Below are 22,452 nucleotides of genomic sequence, written 5' to 3'. Positions count from 1 at the left end.
GTCATTATTGAAGTCCCAGTGACCCAGCGGCCACTCTACACAGCCATCCACTCTGCTGAGGAGGCTGTTTTCTGGCCTCACAAACAAGAATCAGCAATTAAAAGCTGCACTCGTAACAACAAAAGCAATGTGGGTGATGGAGGGAGAAGGGGTATGAAAGTCCTCAGAGACTAGCTAACAGGGCTAATGTGACCCAGCCTGCCCTTCTTGGGTAGCCCTGTCAACTGATATGAGCCATGAAATATTACACATAGCCACATATAGCACAGCTATAACAGCCGTAATGACGGATAGACCTAGATAAGTGCAGTGCCAAAAGTCCGGCAAGATTTACTTCATCTTCTGACACTTGTGACAAAAAACTACTGCATGGTACTATATATATTAATCAATGAGGAAAAAACAAGTTAAAATGCAATCATGTGTCATTTATTTAACAAAATAATAATTTCCCTGTTGGTTGGATAGCACAGCCATCATTAATTGTTTTTATTTATGTCATCTTTTCTTATCTTTGTACCATTTGCGTCGGTGACCCCAACTCGCTAACCCACGTAAGCTTGAAAAAATATTACATCTTTGCATATTTACAAATAAAAATAATGGCATTGTTCAAGATAATTTTCATGGACATGCAATTCTCCAACAAGTCTGAATAAGCAGTAAAAGATGAAGACAAAAAAACAGCAGAGAGGAAAGGAGATAAAAAGAGGTCTTCAGAATAAAGCCTCATAGTCCATCTTCATCGTGGTGCAAGATTTTTATTTTTAGAGTGTATGATAGGCATAATGGTACTATACTTAAATCATTCTTTTTCAGTTAGAATACTTAAGAACAATTTATTTGGACAGCAAAATTTCCCCCCAGAGTTGAATACCAAGCGCTTGAGTGAAAAATAAATACAGACTTTCAGTTCTGGGAGACAGATATAGAGAAAAACAAAACAAAAAACAAAATCAAGACTGTTGTAATAATCCCACAATTTCATCATTTTCAAACTCTGCTTCTTGGCGTCTTTAAGTCTCTTGGTTCTGTGCTGCAGACAATCCAACACAGGGTCTTTTGCCTTTGGAGCGCCAGTCACAATCCTGAGGCTAACAGGTGGTATTCCTGGCAGGCAGGCGAGCAGGCATGATGCCCTGTACTGATGGTGACCCCAATCTGAAGAATCCATCTTCAGGGCTGCACTGGAGAGTCCAAGCTGGTGCCTGCAGTCTGTGGGCGTCAACACTATTTCAGATGTCACTGGTATCCAAGGGCTGAGGCTGAGCCCAGTCTCTGACTGTAGAGGGCGTAGGGGGAGTAATAGGCTGAGGAGGAGGGTAAGGATGGCATGGGAAGCCCTGGGGCTCCATGCAGGTGGGATTTGCCATAGGGGTGGTAGCGGGCCAGGCCTAAGCCAGGGGAGCCTCTTAGGGAGAAGGAGCTGGGCAGGGTACCTGGGCTGCTGGGTGGGGGCAGGTGGAGGTGGCAAGAGGCTGTTGATGAAACCGATGATGGGTAGGCTGACAACAGCTTACTGTCCACCATCCCAGGAAGGGCTGTGTGGGTACGCAGGTGAGCTAGCAGCTCCTCAGATGTGGCAAAACGCTTGTCACACGGGCCTCCAACAGACACCCAGTTACAGGCGTGTGGCAGCGGTTCATTGGGGAGCATGAAACCATAGGTGTAAAGGGGGTGGGAGAGGGAGGGGGTGGTGCTGGAGGACAGGGAGCTGGGGTGCAGGGAGTGGAGGTGGTGTGAGGGGTAAACCAGGGGGAAACCAGACTTTAGGCTGGAGGGATCATGGACACAGGTGGAGCAGTTACTACCTCCTAGGTGGGGTGCATTGGGGTAAGTCAGACAGTACGGGTCCCGACATAAGCCCTGCATCAGGGATGGAGGAGAGGCTCCAGTGAGCGGGCTAGAACTGGGGTGCTTTCCTGCAAGTCCTAACCCCAAACTAGACTTGGTATGGTCCAAGCCAGGAACAAACTGAGAGGGGTAGCCCGCATAGGCCCCCACAATGGAACCGTGGTAGCCCATAGTAGCAGGAGGCAAGGGGAAGACAGAATGTCCTGGTTTAAAAGGGGATACGGGGGCGATGTGCCCGGAGCCCAGACCAGGCTGTGAAGAGGCCTGCGGGTCGGCCTTGCTCTCTGGCCGTGGGCTGCTGGCAGAGCTGGCATTGCTGGAGTTGGAGCTGGCCCGTATGTGGCTGGAGTTGGCTAACTGAGCCCCGTCCATCCCTGACTTAGCTACCTCTGAGTCTTTTTTACCAGCACTGTTGTTGTTACTGTCCGAGCTGGCCTGCTCTGAGCTCGCTGGTTTGTTGTCCATGTGTTGGGACTGGGAGTGTGGCGGCGGCTGCGTGGAGGGGGAATGGCTTTGTCTGTGGGGCTGGCTCTGAGTGTGCAGGGGAGGGGAGCTGGAGCTGGGTGACCGGGAATGGGGAGGAAAAGAAGGACATGAAGCACTGCCACTGCTGGAGCTTCCATTTGGCACTCTGAAAGCTTTCTCTGAAGGCCCCTTTGTCACTAGAACGTCCTTACGACAGTCGCCTGATGATTTGGAGTAAGGCTTGAAGCTGGACTTGTCCTCCAGGGATTGGTGCTGCTCTCCAGGCTTGGAGGATCGACTGGAGGACTCCTTGTCTCCCAGACTGCCTGAGGATATGGAGGCCAGCTTGGAAGAGGAGGGAGGGTCTGGTTTGCCAATTTGAGAGCAGGTCTGGGCCAGCAGAGCCAAAGGACTCTTCTTGGCATCAAGCTGATTAGGAAAAAAGAGAGCAAGAAGGTTAACAAAATGTTTTTATGTTTATCTATTTTTTATATTATTAGATAATTCAACTCTATTAAAATTATACTTGTAATATAAATATTGTAATTTGTAATATAAATTACTCAAATATAAATTACATTATTGTTATACTTTACTGGAAGTAGAATATACTGAATGTATAATAGATAACCTAACAGCCCTGTGTTGTGTTTATATATCTAACATGAATAAAGGAAGCCAAGTTAAAAAAAAAAAAAAAGAAAGAAAAAGAAAAAAGAAAGAAAGAAAGAGCCGCAAGAAATATCTGGAAAGATAAAATGGAACGGCTAATTTCAATCCGTACAATAAATAAACATATCAGACATATCGATATTAGTTTTAAAGCCGTATGTGATCCGCAGTAATTTTCCAGTTTTTTTTAACTCGGGTCAAAGTTGCCACTGAATCCCTGTGCGTAAAATGGCGCATAATACGCATAACACAACAGCAACCTTGTATGTCGATTTATTGTCACATAGGCAGACAAACGGCAGCATTAGATAGCAACGTGGGAATCTTGAGATACTGTCATTTTTGTTTTTACACTTACTTCAATGCTGACTGGCGCGGATGTGAGGGGCTGGAGATACTCCGGGTGCAGCAAGTGGCCGCTGTGCGCCGTCAACATCTTTACGATCCGGATGGGTAGCCTTTTAGCCTGTCGAGAAGGATCCGAGGGAGAAGAGCAAAACGTGGGTGTGGAAACGGACCGTGTCTTCGCTCCAATCCGGTATGGATCACCGCTGGCGTCGGCGGCGCTGCGCTCCGGAGACTGGCTGCGTAAAAGCGGTTCAAGTCCACCGGGGGGATCTCTCATCTGGATCGGGTCGCGAGGAGGGACGACGGCATGTAACGAGGGGACGGAGGGTTGAAATTCATGTACTGGCACGGTTCATGGTGACAAATTCAACAGAAGAGAGTGCGGTAATCCAAAACGGGCATGTGCGCAGTGCGCGTCCTCCGTATCGGACCCAGGCAGTGTCTAAAGACGAACAAATCGCCCAAATGTCATCCTTTGTCGGGCTCTTCAATATCACCCGCTAATTCCTAAATATTCCTTTATCCAGTGTTGAAAAAAAGAAGAATCGAGTCAAAAGCAAGGCACCATGAATAATAACTGCTCATCAGAATACGGGACAAGTGTAAGGAATATCCCGCAGAGGATAGTATGTGACAGTCCTCCGGTGCGCGTATCTCTCCCTCTGCAGCAGCCTCGCAGTACCTCACTCCTTCCACATACTAACGATGCGGGGGGAGGGATTTCAAAGCCGTGAGCCGCCGTCCAATCACAAGTGCCCGCTTTCATAACCGGGGCGGGACAATGGAAGGGGGCGTGGTTTGTCTCCTGGCCTCACCCTCATACCCAGACTGTAATGTATGGGTGGAAATCTGTCAGTGACCTCCACAAGCCACATGCAAACTAGACATGAAACATATAAATACTGCATCACAAATATGACAACAGGAAAGCTGAAGAGAAACGATCACTGATTGACAAGAGACAAATATCCCCAGAAAGGGTCAACAAGGGTGAATTAAGTGTCTGTGAGCTTTTCTATGAAATGTATCTGCCTGTTCTTGTAAATAAGTGCATTTAATTCAAAATAATAACCTACTGTCCACGGACATTTCTGGTATGTTAATGGCTTTATTGAATTATAGCAACCAAACTACCACTGTTACTGGGCTTAATTCAATTTTTCCAGCATCAACTAAATTCACATGATTCAATTTTCATGTCTTTCGCTATGATAGTGAATGACATGTTCAGTTTTTGTGTTTACAGTTGCACACTTCAAAAACACCTAAATGCAGTTTTTCAATACAAGTTAGGAGATGTATCTATACTACTTTAAAAGTTTCCTTCAGAATCTACATAAGCATAAAACAGAAGAACAAAAAGACAATAGCAGACGACCTACTTAGTAAGCCTAACATAATTTCATTTTCCATAAAGAACAACAAGCTGAACTTTATGGGGATTTCCATCCTGGTTGGAATGCCTCTTCAACTAATCAAATCCCTTGGCCTGAGCTACGCAATCCATAATCCAAGATATTACAACACTGCTGCATTCAGACTGTTGAAAGTAGTGTCATGGATCATTGATTACTGGCAAAACTAAATTAGAGCAAACCTTTCTTCTGAGGTTTAATAGGTAAACTTGTTTGACATTTCACAACACAGGCTGGCCTTCACGACGTGTACTGCCGTGTATCAGCTGGTTCTTTGATTATAATGGCTGCTGCCATTTATCTGAAAGGCAGTTTGAGAGGATGAAGTCACTTCAGCCTCACTCAACAGCGTCACTGTTTGACCTGTCATCATTAGGCTTAGTCGTCACTCATCACCCACACACTGCCACTCACGCTTCAATGACCTGCACAGATCCAAGAATATGCGAATGCAGACGTCCATGCCAAGCATAAGTGTTGTACAGTCTTTTTTTTAAATCCGTCTGTTTGTTTAAAATTGTCTGTCGCCACCTCGGGCCGAGACACATAAACAGGTGACGCATAACAACTGCTTTCTCACCGTGAGATTTAAAGGTAAGGCTGAGAGCTTCAAGGGGATTTCAAACATTTTTTTACAGCGCGGACTGCCAGTTAAATTGTGAGGTTTCCGACTCACGCAGTCACCCACTTGTTAAAAGGGTGAGTGGGTGAGTCGTTGCAGTGTGGGTGGGGTTGCATAAGGAAAGCGGGGCGTTTAAAAGGAGACCAAAGAGGAGGGCATTGGGAAAAGCCAGACAAAGGCAGCGAGAGAATGAAACAAGGGAGGGCTCAAACAACAGGGAGCAACTCCTTTCATGTGTCCCCTTGATGTAGGCTGGTAACAGCTGTTTTGGCGTGTTGATGACTGATGGCTGTTTCCTGTTGTGGATATTTTAAGGGGACAGCTTTCCCGTTAAAGAGGCTTCTCAGCATGTCCAGGTCCCGCCGGCCCTCAGGGCATTTCCATGCCCTTCCATGGCTGTATCAAAGCAGTGCGTTTGGCTGGAGCAGCAGCCAAACAAAACCCCCAGGATGGGGCTGAAAGGGGCTGGAGAGGAGTAAGGAGGGCCGGACCCCACATGCCCCTGTGATCCTGTGATTTATAGAGCCGCTGAGGCCTGTAATGGACGCCATAGCTCTGTGGTGGGGCCTAATTCATCCCCGTGTTGAAAAGCTGCTGTTTGCCTGACTCCAGAGTAAATATATAACGCTGACATTAGGCAGCTGAATTCTTCAAACCTGGCTCAAGCAAATCCTCATCTGCTCGTTTGTCTTTGCTCCGTGTTTAGAAGTGCTGAGGCGTTTTTGTAGCACACACGGGGATTAGCGTTGTGTAGATGCTCGGTGTGATTGTTTAATGAGGGGCTGACATTGATGTGAGCTCATAAGAGTCTTGTTTCTTTCTTTTTTTTCTTTCTTCTTTTCAAGTTATTATACTTCTACAGGCCTTCACTGGTGTCAGCCAGACTCTGACAAGGTCTGGCTGCGTGTTGTACTGTACAAAGAGAAGGAGAAAGAAATGATAAAAGCGCCAGAGAGGCAGAGGAGGGAAAACCAGTGTAAATAACTCCTATTTAATTATCTGTGACTGACTTATGGGGTGTGTGGAATGGGAATAGAGGCCTGAGGCTGGGGCTCTGCTCTACCCCTAGTGTTTTCTCCAGCAGTAATAAAACCAAGGGGGAAAAAAAGTGGATTAAGACAGTTTCATGGGGTGTAGCAGACATGGCATTTAGACCCAAACACTTAAAAAGAGCCTCGCAGGCAACATTCCAGCCAGGACAGAATGTTGAAACAAGGATTTCCTTGAGCTGAAAGGTCCACAAACAATATCTACACAGTGTACTTAATGTATTCACACTTCCTCGTTTATCTTTCTGTGGTTGCCTCTCCCTCTGTCTTTGACATACACATACTAATCCTTTCACAGTTGAATGTGCATGAGCTCACACGTGAAAATGTAGCCTGTGCACACAAACAAAAACAGACAGGCCATACGGTGCATGATACCATCTTAAAAGTGTGTTTTTGTAGTTTTTATACAGTATCATCTATCTGACTGTCTACATAGTGTGTGTGTGTGTGTGTCAGAGCCAGAGCTGCGGCTGACATCCTTATCTCTCCAGTTTAGGAGGGAGATTGTCTCTCTTGTCAGCTCGTCACGTCTCGCAAGCTAACGCTCTTATCCACTCTGCCTACCTGTCGTCTATCTGTCTGCATTATAATCACACCGGGATAATAGGCTTCCCTCTGTGTTCGCAGATTGGCACTTTTATTTCCGAATCCTACACCGCGCAGGGTTCCGCCTTGTCGTACTCGCTACACCTGAAATGCATTCGCAGACAGGCACGTAGGCTGCACACCGCCCACACCCGTGCAAACCTCAAGTCCTCTCTCCACACTTGGAAACAAAGCCCGCTATTGTCCTCCACACGGAGAAGTTATCAAGAGCACAGAGAGGAGGAGGAGGAGGAGACGAGGGGAGAAGCGGCCTGTGCTGCCAGACAGAGTCTGCCTCAAATCAGATTGTCCTACATTGTTGTGTGAAATTTCAGATGACATCAAAAGATGTTTTTTTTTCCACTGGTCTGACGACAGAGGGGGGTCATTTTGATAGAAGCACAATCAAGGTATTCACAAGCTAGACCCATGACAGGTCTGGTTGACGGAACAACAACAGGCCGTGCAAAGAAAATCTCCCCAGCACATTCCTCACGCTTGTTAAAGTCAATGCTGCTTCCTCCACTCACGGTCAGAGTCACCGCCTTTGTGTCTTCATCATCCAACCTTTGTTGTGCAGGAGGCTGCTGGGAACATGCATTTTGTTTTTCTTTCTGTCTTGAAACCACTTCTCTTACATCATGAAAACAAAACTGCAACACATTTTCTCATCAGTAAAATCAAGTTGTGTTTTGAAAGAAAAAGTTGCTCAATCTGTCAGCTGTGAAACATGGACACCGTTTAAGAGAATGACTCTGACATTTGTGACCAGATAAACAAACAGTTTAAGTTATTGGAGGTTGCAGTAGCTGCAGAGTTCCTGCCAAACATAACCGGGGATGATGATGAGGGGTGGGATGGGTGGGGCTCAGCAGCACTTGTCAATCATCAACAGCCCGCAGTGAGACCAAGTCATGTCAGCTGCCTCGACTTTGATGTGACAAGGGATGGCATCGCTCAATTAAAAGCCTATCAATGTGTAAGTAAATCAGCGCCTTTCAGGCTTGACACATCAAACAAACGGTTATTGAAGCGGCCTGCTCATGTCATTAATCTCTCTGCATGTGCTTGCCAACCTTGGGTCACCGCAGGAGCAGAAAAACCTGCAACACTGAGACTAGTAAATAGCTACAGGAAATACGACACAGTCAATATACAAAACTGTTTTTAGCCTGAATGGAAAACAACACATGAAGAGGATTTTTTTAAAAGTATACTGCTTCATTGAGTTGAACTAAATGTGGTATAGCAGAAGTTGGGATTTACTTTTATGAATTCTTCTTCTTTAGAAAAACAGGAGTTTTGAGAACAGCAGTAATGGAAAACGCATTCCAGACACAGACCTCGTGTGGCCAAAATATTTTTCTCAACTGGGTCCTTGTGGTGACAAAGCACCATGCTTGTCCCTGGCAGTAATTCACCGGCTCGGATGAATACATGAAAGTGAAGTACTGCCATATATCACCCCCCACCCACCCCTCCACCATGTGCTCCGTGTGAGCCTTGCAAAGTCACATACGGCCGTTTGTTATGCGACCGTGCATTCTCATTTCGAACTCTGCGTTGAGGGCTATGGGCCAAGCTGACACTTATGAAATATTTCCCTTGCTGACCTTAGCTACTGCCTCAGCTGGAGAGATTAATCCTCTGTCGGCAGACACTGGGAGCAGACTGCAACAGCAGCACACACACGTACACACACACACACACACATGCGCATGCACACACACTGCCTCTGGTGACTGCAAAACATAGCAGTAGCAACAGCACCAGCAACAACTCTGTTCTGGTAGTAATAATTACAGCTTCTGTTGATTTATTTCAGCTTTACTTGATAGTGTGCCAGTTTCAGCAGAGGTGGGAAGAGAGTTAGATGGCATGCAATGAAGGTTATGAACCTCATTCACACAGCAAATATTGTGCACACATCCAAATGAGTAAGGTGCAGATGGTACAGGACTACAGCAGCAACACATAAAGAACAGTTTTATAGCATTTAAATAATTTACTTTAAAGCCATCCATTTGAATTTATGTTGTTTCTTAAATACTTAAAATCAAATATTTTTTAGAAATATTTGGAAATTTCAAAACCTGATTTCAGATATTTTTAGAGGTTCGCCAATTCAGGCAGAAATTTGTTCATTACTGAAAAATCTGTATTCTTGTTATTCAAATTCAGTTAGTTGTTTTCAGACCTAAAAAATCAAGTCAAAAAAATCTGGTTGCCCTATCTGGATTGGTAAAATTCATACACTGAAATCCAAATAAAAACTTTTAACATGAACATTAGGGCAGCAAGGGGTAAGCAATGAAGCCTGAATGAGTTGATCAGACCTCTGTCCTATTAGGTTATGTTCTATGTTCTGTGTGTCATGTGATCCACGAAAGAGAAGTTCAGATGAGTGACTGTAAACAAAACACTTGAATTTTCTATCTGAATTTGTGAAAAGGGTTTTTTAAAATCGCAAAACTCAAACTTATCTTATGTAAATTTCAGAAAAGCTGTAATACTTTACATGTTATTAACAATTGAAAACCTATATAGGAATTTTAATAAATGGTTATGAAATATGCATAGTATCTAATTCAATTTATTGTGGCCTTTCTTTACTTCCATATCGCAGTATGTAACACAGAGGAAGAAGAGGACTGTATGCAGTCAGAACAACAATATCTTCACCCTTCTCTTCTTCTTCCTGTATGTTGCTCCAGTCTCTTCTGTCCTCTCTTAATGTGCAGCAGCAGATGACTTGGCCAAGTTTGGTCTTTTATAAAAGGTTACTTAGTTGCCAGGAGAGAGAGCAAGCTGCTCTTGCAGTTCCTGCCAGAAGGCTGCACTACCGGCATATCGTAAATTACTCAAGACAACATACAAGAACTGGGGTGGCTGGTGGGGTGGCTGGAGGGAAGACGGGAGAGGAAGGAGAGGGGGTGAAAGAGTAAGTGCAGTTTTCTTTTTGGTCCATGGTGATGAATGAGTTTCTGAACAAGGCAGAAAATACATCATATCACCTTTAATGGGTACACATTTCTGCAGCCATAACTCAGTGTTTAAAAATAGGGAGGGGAGGGTGAAATACGACATCATATATTCCTCCCAACGACACTTTTACGAGCCCTCCCTGCAGTATAAAGGCATTGATTGCTATTTCAAAGCTCCACGTTAGAGTCAGAGCTGAGTACCTCCAGCTGCCAGAGACGAGGAAAGACAGAGAAACTCCTTTAACACATGGAGCCCCCAACGATGCCTGATTCCACTGGGTAAAACTGAGGATTTTGTGGTTCACACGCTAGTTTCTTATATGGAAAAAAATCTGATTTGAATCTGTTATCACAAAACCAGTGTTTCCAAATGATTAGGTGTTTTTTTCTACTTACCATGGGTGGTCATAATGTAGGAGAACAAGTGAAAAAAGACATAAGAAGAAAATTCTGAGCTCTGACAGAGGCCGTTAAATCAAACTGAAAAGCATTCAGCACATGTGCAGTGGTGTCTTCCTTACACGAAACTACACTTTAGAGCCATTTCTAAACAAACTAACGTATCCAAACTCTTTGTGGTGAAGGAACATGTCACCCAGTGCAATGGTGTAGCTCATTGGTGTGTTTTTAATAGTTTTTTGGACAACAATAGAGCTCTATGGCACAGAGGAATAAGATATATCAGACTTTGGATACATAAACAATTCAAGTCAAGTCAATTTTACCTGTATAGCCCAGTATCACAAATCACAAATTTGCCTCAGGAGGCAACTTCCGGGTGCCACCAAAACAGAATAGCAACCTCCATCACCATGGAGACCTGGGAGGAGGACAAACTACACAAACACAGGGGAGACTCACATCACACAATTCACATACACAGAGGAGGGGAGACAAGAAACCACTGACACAGGAGAGAGAGAAAGATAAGATTAGATAAGATAAGATAAGATAAGATGAGATGAGATGAGATAAGATAAACTTTCACACAGGAGAGGGACAGACATAACTTTGGGGACACACAGGAGCCCTGCATTTTGAGAGTGGAGAGTTTGAGATAGAATATAAGGCTTAATGAGATCAGACAGGTATGAAGGCCCATTTAGGATTTTATAAGTCATTAGTACTACCTTAAAGTCTGATATAACAAGGATAGGGGGCGAATGAAGGGAGGCTAGAGTGGGTATAATATGGTCAAATTTTCTTGTTTTAGTTTAAGACCCCCTCTGATGAAAATCAATATTTTAAACTTGTTAACATGTCCAAGTAGTGTTTTTTTTTCTAATAGTGTACAGTGATCATTGGTGTCAAAGGCTAAGATCCAGTAATAGAAGCACAGGGGTCGAATTTGAATCCATAGCAAGTAGAAGATCATTTACCACTCTGGTTAGAGCAGTTTCAATGGAGTGACAGGCCCTGAAAGCCGAATGAAAAGGTTCATATGAATAATAGTTTGATCTAGTTTGTCGAAAGTTGTTGAGACACAACTCTCTCTAGTACTTCAGAAAAGAATGGAAGGTCAGAGACTTGTCAAAAGTTATTAAGAGATCTTGGATGAAGTAGAGGTTTAACCACATCCATCTTAAAGCCTCTGGGGACAGTGCCAGTCATGTGATAAATTAACAATATTTAGCATTGTAGCTCCCAGAAAAGGCAAGAGGTCTTTGGACGGTTTTGCTGGTAAAGGATCAAGTAGGCAGGTAGTTGATTTAGAAGCTGACACAAGTTTGGTTAGAGTTTCAAGAGAGATAGTCTCAAAATCTGTAAGAACAGGGACTATCTGTGACACTTCATATAAATGTGAATTTGAAACAACATGCTCTGCAGGAGTAGCCGAAGGTAAAGAACTAATTTTGTATCTTATCTCATCAACCTTATTGCAGAAAAAATCTAGAAATTTATGAGCCATGATAGGCGAGCAGCTTTTAGTAAATTTAGCTACAGTGTCAAAGAGAAATCTAGGACTGTGTTTATTATTACTTATTAAGGGAGAGAAATATGCTTCTGTTGCAGCAGATAGAGCACGCTTGTATTGCAATAAACACTCATGTCAAGAGAGGTAAAAAACTTCCAGTTTTGATTTTCACCATTTACGTTCCTCATCTCCTGCTTTAGAGCAAGTGTTTCTTCACTAAACCAGGTTGTAGACCTATTTAAGCACATAGTTTTGGTAGTTGGTGAAATTTTCAAGAGAGTCTGTCTCTATAGTGAAAGGAGCCAAGACCTCAGGCAACCGCCAAACAAGTGCAGCTACAGTAGACAGACCATTGTGGGGCGGTAAATACATCTGTCCTAATATTAACAGGATAGGCCAGTGATGCTTCAAATTTAATGAGAAAATTATCCGACACAGCTAAACTTACTAAAAAGCAACCATTATATTTCATCTACTGGTCACTCTACAGGTTAGCCTGTTACTGATTATTGCAATAATACTCTTACATTTGGTTTTATAAAAATCAGATCACTGTCTAAAGCCTTACTGATAAATGATCTGACTCTTGAGCATAGTTTTGATATGATCGGGTTATGTGAAACATGGCTTAAACCAGATGTTTTCCTTCCCTTAAATGAAGCTTCCCCACCTGACTATACTTATGCTCGTGTTGCTCGGGCTAATAAACCAGGTCGAGATGTTGCCTTAATATATAAATCTATTTTCAATTTAACCTCCAAACTTGACACTAAATTCAACTCATTTGAGGCTCTTATTCTAAGTCCATCTCCATCAGCCGTGAACAGACTCTGTTCATACCACACTGTGATACTCTATTGGGCACCTGGCCTTTATTCACAGCTTTTAGAAGAATTTGGAGAATTTATCTCAGACTTTGTTATTCATTCTGATGAGATTCTAATCTACTAATACTTGTTAGCAGGTCAAATCATTGTTGGTTTGGCTCTGCACATAAGATTTGTTGTCAATAAGGAAACCAGCCATATCCTTTAAAGCTTCACAAAGATTGTTACTTTTATCTGATATTAGTGGCTAATTTGACTCTTTTTGTTTTGTTTTTTTTTTGTCTCAAACAGTTTTAAATTACTGCCTCTTCAATCGCAAACCTGCTGGAACAAGAATGTTGAATACAAGTTTTTGCTTGAACATTTCATAAAGAGATCAAATAAACACCCCCATATAAAAAGTTTTCCTGAGTCTTGTTATGCACACGGGTCCTCAGCTCACCCCAGACCAGTAATCTGGTATGCATATAGAGGTTGAATGCTTCTGCGAGAGAGCAAGAGACACAGAGAGAGAATGAGACAGAGCCGTTGGTCTAGTAAAGGAGTGTGAGAGAACAGGACGGAGACACAGTGAGAGTGAGAGACTGCTGACTGGACTTATGGCTTTGGCAAATTTGAAGTTCTTTTCAGTGAGCGGTTCCCAGCTGTAAATTTACAGTGTTTGTGCAAGCTGCTATTAAAACCAAACCTGTGGCCTAGCCAAGGTCGTTCATTTCAGAAGGCCTGCGGGGAGGAATTCCTCTCCTGACGGACTGCCTGTCCCTTCAGTAGTGGGGAAAATGACAGACAGGAGAAAATTAAAGTGTCTACATATCAGCCTGTCTTAAGATCAGATTTATAGTTATAGTTCCAGAAAGTAATGTGGTGTTATTTTATATGATAGCCTACAAATTGAGTGAAACAGGAGATAGAGCTCATGGAGGAGAAACAGTATAGTTTGACAGGAAGTAAGTACACCTGTCTGCCTTGTCTTTGTGTTTTTGCCTGTATGCCATGTCTTCATTCCCTTCCATTTAAGTCATCTTACTTTAAGTGATTTTATTTTCTGTCAGTAGTCTTGACCTTATAAGGTACATTATGATAGTGTTTGCTCATTTTAGGTGACCTCATCCCATAAAACAGCTGTAAAAGTGTGTGTGCGTGTATGTGTGTGTGTACATGCACACACACCTGGACAGCAGTCAGCAACGATTTCATCACTGCTTTTATTACACAAAACATAATGAGAAACACAGAACTTGTTCCTTCACACAAACACAAACTCCACTTCTCTGGAATCCGTTTGAGATTTTTTTTTGTAAACTCTTCCTTGTCCAACAGGGAAAAGGTTTCACATTGTGTTTCCTGATTTATGGTTGTGGGTCGGCGTGTTGTTTCTGTTTATCTGTTGTGAGCAGAGAGAATGTGCCCTTCAACAGGAAGATCCAAGGTCAAGCCACAGGGTCGGCAGGCATACGTTCTGCTGACGTGCCCCTGAGCAAAAGGTCTCTCCTGGCTGCAGGGCTGCTGCTCTGTAGCCTCTGTAGCCTCTGTGACCTCTGACCTTATCAGTATAGAGGGGCAAGCAAATAGAATAAAAACACATTTCCCTTCAGTGACCAATTACGTACATTATGTTCAATATATTTATAGATTATTTTAGTTTTTAAAACACTTTTTTACCATGTTTTCAAAATGGCTTCATAACTGTTAATTTTGTTTACTCAGCGAGTATTGACCATTAATTACATTACAAGAGAGGGAGAAAGAGAGACAGTGGGATATGGTCACGTAGACAGATAGATCCTCATGTGTTTGTCCATTTTTGGTGCTATGTGGTCATGGCTGTTGCTGCTTATACGAAGGTAAAAACCTTCATAAGCACTGTAACAGTTGATTCTAGTAGAAAACGTGCTAAAAATGCATTATTACTTTCAATAAATGGAGCCTCGGGAGAAGTACAACTTGCATTTACAGGCCATGTTTTGACATAATGTAACATGATCTCTTAACATTTGGGATTAGATCTCATGAAATCTGAAGAAATGTCAAGTGTAGCCACAGCCTTTTTCCCCCACCACCACCCACCTCTGTCTCTGTGTCCAACACTGTCGAACACTGGTCTATTAAAACCTATTCTGGACAGCCGCCACAAGCACATCATTTATTTAAGATTATGCCAAGGAGAATTATTGTTGTGTAAAATCCCAAAGCCTTTTAGAAGATCAAAGTTCCACAACATAACTCAGGTTTCCCTGCAAATCCAACACAACGCTCCCTCTCTTTCTCTCTGTAGCACACACCTGCATGAACACACACGTGTGGTGCACACACACTGGAATGTAGGTACACACACTGTACTGGCTCACAATGCCACATAGATCAAACAAAGGTGCATGCAAATATCCCTCTAACGCTGTTTGGGGGGAAAAGAACCATAAGCTCATTATTTAATTCCTCTATGATGTTGAGAATCGAGTAAATGAGAGCATTATAATTGTTTTTCATCATATGTACTTTACATATTACACAACCTCTCACTTCGCTCCAAGTAATACCAACATCAAACTATATCTAAAATCCTCTTTTCACGTTTTCAACTTTGCTTCTAACCTCCTCTGCCTTTTCATTTCTCCACATCGATCCTCTCCGTGCCTCCACTTTGCCTCCCTTTATTGTTTTCTGCTTCTTGACATCCCCCCTCGTCTCTGAGGACATCATCTGTATCTGTATAAGAAGTATAGAAATGGATCTGCTATGAGGCTGCTGAAAGGAAGTTATTTTGCAAAGAGATTTACTGCTTGTTTGACCCTAAGGGAGAAGGATGGGGGCATTACACCCTGTGCAGGTGTATGAATGATTTCTCAGGCTCACTCTCCTTTATATTGAGTACTGAATAAAAGGCTGGCAGGATTTACCTCTTCATCAGATGAGGATTTTAACATTGGAGGGTAAATGTTCTAAACAATGAAGAGGAATCGATGCTCTCTACTGTCTTTATTCTCGTTCTTTCTTTCTCTCTGCTGGATCAGAGTCATCCCTCAGGCCAACCCATTATTGAAGGCAGACCTTTCCGGAGTAAATCATCTGCTTAAATCCTCGCCTTACTTTCTCACCGCCCGTATTTGTCATCACCGTAGCTTTGAGGCATTTCTCTCTTTGATGAGCCAGCCAGGCCGACATGTCGTGCCGTTTGCTGTGAGACTGACAACAATAAATTACAGTTGCTTGTGATCAGTTATTATGTAGATATAGTACAAAACATGTTCCTCATTTTTAATAGAGATAATTGACTTGTAACAGGTAGGTGCAGTTCACATACTGCCACGGCTGTCAGTGCCTGTTTGAGGTTGTTTGGCAGTTTTCTCAGTAGCTATTATGTTTTTGTCATGAGTCATTTCAGAGCGTCTTTTAACAAGTCACTAAATCTTTTATTTAGACATACTGTATATTAATCTTACTTTTCTTAACATGAAAGAAGGTTGGAGGAAATTCACTTCTTTGAAAGTTTCACTGAATTGAGGAAAAATCAAAGTCTAATTGAAATCAAAATTATTTTATTACATTCTTGGAGTTTGTTTTCTCGGGTACCATTTTGGTCAAAATTGTAAGTAACCAAAAAGAAGAAGTTAAAATTTGAACTTGTGACAGCACTCCCTACAGTCTTGTCCAGAAGGTGTGAATTTTTGATTTCAACAGACAATGATGTGACTGACTGATACAATATATGTTTGGGCTGGCACTAAAAACTGTTTTCAATATCACTTCAAGTCCATCTGCCAAACATAGGCAGTTAAAAAGTCAGGGTCAATTTTGTTAGCTGTCACTTATGGTTCATACATGGCATATGGGATGGATGGTAGAGATGGGAAATACTCAATGACTTGCAAGTGTTCACGTCATAGCATAACTTAAGACAGCTGTATGACTACAGAGTTGTTTGTGTGAGAGTTTAAAGTACTGTGCATTGACAATACAATACTGTATCATTTAAATTCAGGTTTAATTAGGCTACATTGAATACAGAAAGACTTTGGCTGACTGAGTTGTTATTTTTCAGGCACTTCTATATTATAAGGCATAAAGAAAGATACATACCAGAGCTTTCACGTAAACACTAATTACAACTCATAAATACAATAACTTAGTCCCATTTGTGATATAAGTGCACCCTCTTCATCTCTTTCTCACAAACATGCGGCCCACAGCTTATCTTCATTTTACACTATATACATATTTTTTTGTACATTAATTTTTAATAGTTGTGTAACACTAATGTGTTAAAATATGAATATCAAAAAATATGATCTTCAGTCATGTCCCTTCAGTCTCTCAGCATCAAGCAGGTACAATAACCTCAATGGCCAGAGGTGTCCTGCCCTGACATCTATTTTTACCTTATTGAGTCTCCAGGTAAGCAAATTACCAATGAAATATTTCACTTTTCTGTCCTGCTCGACAATATGCTAGCTAGCAATAGCACTGTGCTCTGACAACTGACCTAACCTACGAACAACCCAGGCCCCATTACAACCTATTCTTTATATAATATAGGTTACAGGAGGCTATGAACTTTTATAGAATTATTAGCTACCTTTTTTCTGCAAAGCGGATGAGTTCACACAGGCTAGCTGCAGCTGTCCTGCCCTAGCAATATGTGCTGTGGCTGGCAAGCATCTGTGCTACTAACATTTAAATTAATTCATTATTAAATTAATGGAAGTAAAAATGTTTTTTCTGAGGTTTGCACCCCTAAGATAAGCTAAGCTAAGCTTACAGGGTCAAATAACACAGGTGACTCATTTCACACACTGGCAAATGCATATTTTTAGGACAATGCAGGGAAACAAATCAGAGATCGTCCCAGAGCGTTTTTGGATTTATTTTTGGTACACCAACTACACAGCCACTCTTCGGCAAAGCGTTATTAATTTAAACTGGTTTGTTTAAAGTAGAAGTTTGGAGACATGTTTCAATTTCCTGTGTTTATGTTATTGCCATCTACGCAGGGTGCCGGATTGTTTTCCCCGAAAAAGGAGTGTGGTGATTAGAGCCTACTCTGGATGACGTATTGCCGGTCTGATGTATAGGGCGGCTGCATTGACACATCAATACAATGACTAGCAGTACGCAGTGCAGTATATAAGTGTATATATCTATTATGAGTGACAAACACAACACAGTGTGCAGGAGCTTGACTATGGCACTCAGCAGGTGTTGCAATAACAGAAGAAAAGTAACATCTGGTGGGACTTAGTGGTATTGTTAGCAAACTAGGCTAACTAGCTTCCACTTTGTGAGAGGAGTTTCTACTTTTGGAGTGGAAGCTAGTTAGCCTAGCTTGCTAGCAGCCAATTTCAGAGTCGTACACAAACTTAACTATGCAGTGGGTCCTCCCAGATGTTGAATGCTGTAAGAGGATGGCTAGTTTAAATCGCCAACAATGCTATGTGGACTTGTTGAGAAAGGGAGGAAAAATACAGACTATCATCATTCGTAAACCATCCTGTATGTTGTTCTCTAGTCAGTTATACTATATTAATTTATACATCCTTACACAAAAGTGAATAGAATGTAATCAGTTCAACTTCCTTCTGTCTTATTTTTAATTATCATTATTCTTAATTTTTGTGATTCTTAATTAAGTGTTTTATGACAGAAAATGAAGGAAATATTTTTTGAATACTGAGGCAAATTACAGCATCCAATTAAAATTATATAACCTTTATTAATTTATGCAAATGTAAGTATTTTGCATATCCTGTATCAATCTATTTATGTATCTATTTAATTTAAGTGGGGATCACCAGGATGAGGTGGGAGGTGGAATAAATGCAGAAAACAGGAAAAATGTTCACATCAATTTTTACATGTGTGAATGCTTCTTCTCTTGTAAATAAAAAAATAAGGAATATTACGATGATATATCTGTGGCTGTGGAGGCGAGCTTCCTCCATTCCTCTGTGTGATCCGCCACGGCCCGCGTTGGCTGGCAGATTGTATCAGCAAACACGGCAGCTGTACGCACTGTACATGCTGCGAGACAAAATAGGAAGAAGAGGGTTTAGTGATAAAACTGTGAAGGATTATCTGTCATTTGGCGGGCCCGTGGTGATCTGCTATCAAAGCGGATTTCGCGGAAAAAAGGAATGACAGGAATGGAAAGATGATGGAAAAGGATGGAGAAGAGGAAGAGAAGTATAGGCGGGGGGATTGAAGATGGCAGAGGGAGGGGGGAGTTGTCATGCTGGGAGGATTTTGTTTTCTGTTTAATTTCTTGCCCTCTTCCCCTCCCTCTCTGTCACCCCCTCTATCCAATGAGCTGAGTGTCAGTCACATTTTGAACTTGCCAAGCAAACACAGTAGAATGATTGGAGCTGTCAGTCAAAGTAATGTGTTGTTTGCCACTGGAGGAACTGGGAAAAAGATGAAGGTATTGGAAAGAAGAGAGAGTTATAACTGTGGAGAATACATTATGTCTTATAGGATCTCACTCAACATTCACGCCTGAGATCACAAACAGTAAACTTTGAAGGTGGCAAAATAGATGCAGGGGTGTACAAGCCTTCCCACGACTCAAACATCACACGTATGATCTGAAACAATGCAACTCGACTTTTACCTGTGTTGCTTGCCTTCGGGAAGCTGAAAAAACTCTTGATGCAGGCTTTCTATACGCATACGTAGACGCAGTTTGTTGTTCATTGTCAAAGTTTTGTCTGTGTGCAAGCCAAGGCCTTTGAAATACTCAAACTGGAACTGTAAACAACCAATTGGATGTGCAGACACAGCGTGGTGTTTCAGTTTCCAAATTGTTTCGTTTCGGATAGTAAGGCTAAAGTAGAAGTGAGTTTGGTGAGGACACGAACATCTTCGCCTCCTTTTCTGCGGTAAAATTAACCAGCATGAGCCTAATAGCATGTGACTGGTGCTCTCCGACCCTTTGACTCGCCCAATATATCTACTTCAGCCAAACGCCCCAATTGTGCTAAACTTGTCACCCCACTGACAAGCTAATATCCTCATTCCTGAGAGCTCAGTGGTTGTCTCTTGAAGTTTTAAAGGGAGGTGTGAGATGAGGCACCTTCTCTCATCAAAGACAGCACAATCATCTCTTAAGCCATGACACTCAGCACTGAAGGTTACTGAGTGCTTGAGGTGATTTTATAGCACCCAGCTGGCTGCCTATTCAGCAGGACTGACACAGGGGGTCCAGGAGGTGAGGAGCCCCACAAGAAGCAATGGGGGGGCCTCATGTGGAATGGAAATTCATCCTCACTAATGCGGATAAATTTGCAAATGTCATTTATCTGTAGACAGTTTTCCTTCCATACTAGCAATTTTCTCTAACAGCTCACTGTTCACTGTCTATAAAATTGCCACCAACCTCTAATATTCATCATCTGTCTGCTCAGAAATAATATAAAAATCCACATGAACATCTCTGAGAGGCATTATCTATTTGGGACTTAAATGACCTTGGGTGTATGACCTAAGGCTGGTGGCAAATATATGGGAAATATATATCCTCCTCTTAGGGTCATTTGGGCATAAACAAACTTTGCACATTGTGTATGTATGACTGTATTGGTGAAACTATATTTTTATAGTTTATTTTTACAAGCAAAACGTTTTTTTACTGTGCTGTCTCTGTATATTTGTCTTTGACTCAATGGACTCACTTAAGTAGGATCTGATTATTACATTAAAGTCCTTTTATTTTATACTGAATATAGCACTGTGCAGAGACACAGCGGGGCTGATCAGGGCTCTTGCTTCAGGTGCTGGTGAGAGAATGAAACACAATCCAGTTCGAGCAACTATGACTTTTAAAGCTTATCAGATGCCAAATACTGCACAGTGGTTTATTAGACCTTGAAAACTTTCATGGCAGAAGTCATTTTATCCTCTGTGCTAATATAACAGTATAATTGAAATCAATGAAGGGGCTGCATTTTGTGATTTAGTCTCGTTATAGGTCTGTGAATGACCCAATAATTGTGTGGGAGAGTTTTCTTAGCACCAAGAAGGCCTCTAAATGCCAGTTGCCAGGTTCAGAATGTACTTAAGTGTTGTTCTTGACCAGGCGCATGTCTTAATAACCCATAACTGACACATAGTCCTGAAAGAAAAAACGTAAATCCTGTTAAGAAAACCAGGTTCCACTCAAAGTTTATGAATCCATTTAACATTTCATGATGGAAGTTTTATTATTGGGGATTCTGTAGCGGGCGTGGTAAAACTGTTGCGGTGCACCACACATATCTTTATGAAAGGAAAACTCTGTTATGTTGTTAGACAGGTTAGATTTGATTGACATCTCAGTGCAGACATGCAGGATTTGCTTTTTGCCTTGGTTAAGTAGCATTTATGAGGCCCCTCTATCTTTGATACTCCTTCAGCTTTCTGACAACATAAAGATAAGAAACACAGTATATCAATGAGAACTGTATTGAAAATACATTATAAGTGAGAAGAGGCCATAGAATGAAAGGTTAAACTCAGCAGCATGCTTGGCTGTGTCTGTCACACTTTACCAGATGATGCCTGTAATACAATAACTTGTTGTCTGCCTCTCTGAAACAGGGGACATTCAGCCGATTTTCAGTTGTTTTTGCAATGTGGTGATATCTGTACATATAGAGCCCCAGAGGCAGCGCTGTTGTTCTCTCCTGCCACATTCAGACAAACTAATGTGGCAGTTACAATTGTTAGATTTCATCTGTGAGACCAACATTTATCTTCCAAAAGGAATTATATCATATATCAAAATGCTGCAGAGACATTAGAGCCAGCGGTAAATCACCAAAGAGCTGCACAGATCAGTTCATCGGATCATGTTCTCAGGATGACGATGGAGGTTGACCGGCCGATCATCTCAGGAGTCGGGCTGCCAGCAGCTGACATGACAGCTGGTCTCACCCATCCCGCAGCTCCAAAACATCTCCGAAAAAATTAGAGCAAATTTACAAATAGGCGTTATATGGACTTAATAAAGTGACATATTAACAGTCCCACAGTGAAAATTACAACAGCTTTTAGCCTGGCTCAAAATCTCCGCTGTCACTGCCGGTTGGAGATGAAATGCATTCTGGGATACTTGACTGTCCCAAGCTTCAGCCACCTTTGGCTGACCAATGGTGTAACTTCATCACTCAGTCAGTGACTCACTCAATCAGTTGTGGACATTGGCGTTTATAGGGCTGGCCCAGCTGTTGCGGGCCACCCAAAAAGAATGATATCAGATATTACTGAATTTAGCTTGAGGAGGTTGTCCAAACTTTCAATAACTGATTAAGAGGCTGTTTTACTGGAATTCAAGGACATCATTGAGATGCTGAATATTACCACAAAATATTGGCTATTGGCATCTTCTGGTAATATGATATTGACTGAAGCTAGAGGACAGAACTTTGACTTTTGGCAAAACATCAGAGTAATTCTTACACTTGCCTGCAACTGCCTTTACAGGAACAAATGAAACTATTTACCTGCTCTGAGGTGCCCCAGCCCTGACAAAATGAAGATGGATAGGCAGGGGGTGAGGGGAGCAGGGGGGAGGGAAAAGGTCTAATTAATGTTTCACAAACTCAATCCTTTCCCTTAAGGCAAACTCTCTCCTCGTCATCTTTCTCTCTCAGAAAATTAAATGATTCTCTGCTTGTCTTCCTTTTTGCTCCTGCCCTTCTGTCACCCGGGTGTCTTTGTGTGAACTTTAAGGGATTAGGCTTGTG

The 22,452-nt window shown here is 42.2% G+C and overlaps 1 protein-coding gene across 1 annotated transcript; it reads right to left on the bottom strand.

Moving 5' to 3' along the window:
• Positions 1 to 741: 741 nt before the first annotated feature.
• znf703 (zinc finger protein 703) lies at positions 742 to 4,019 on the bottom strand. The gene is made up of 2 exons (XM_067602666.1): positions 3,350 to 4,019; positions 742 to 2,748 (listed from the first exon to the last, which is right to left on the bottom strand). Exons 1-2 carry the CDS (start codon positions 3,614 to 3,616, stop codon positions 1,243 to 1,245), a joined length of 1,773 nt encoding a protein of 590 aa, XP_067458767.1. The 5' UTR covers positions 3,617 to 4,019; the 3' UTR covers positions 742 to 1,242.
• Between the last annotated feature and the right edge of the window lie 18,433 nt (positions 4,020 to 22,452).

Source organism: Thunnus thynnus, chromosome 2 (assembly GCF_963924715.1).
Source record: "Thunnus thynnus chromosome 2, fThuThy2.1, whole genome shotgun sequence".
Lineage (NCBI taxonomy): Eukaryota > Metazoa > Chordata > Actinopteri > Scombriformes > Scombridae > Thunnus > Thunnus thynnus.
This window is presented reverse-complemented; position numbering and strand designations above follow the sequence as displayed.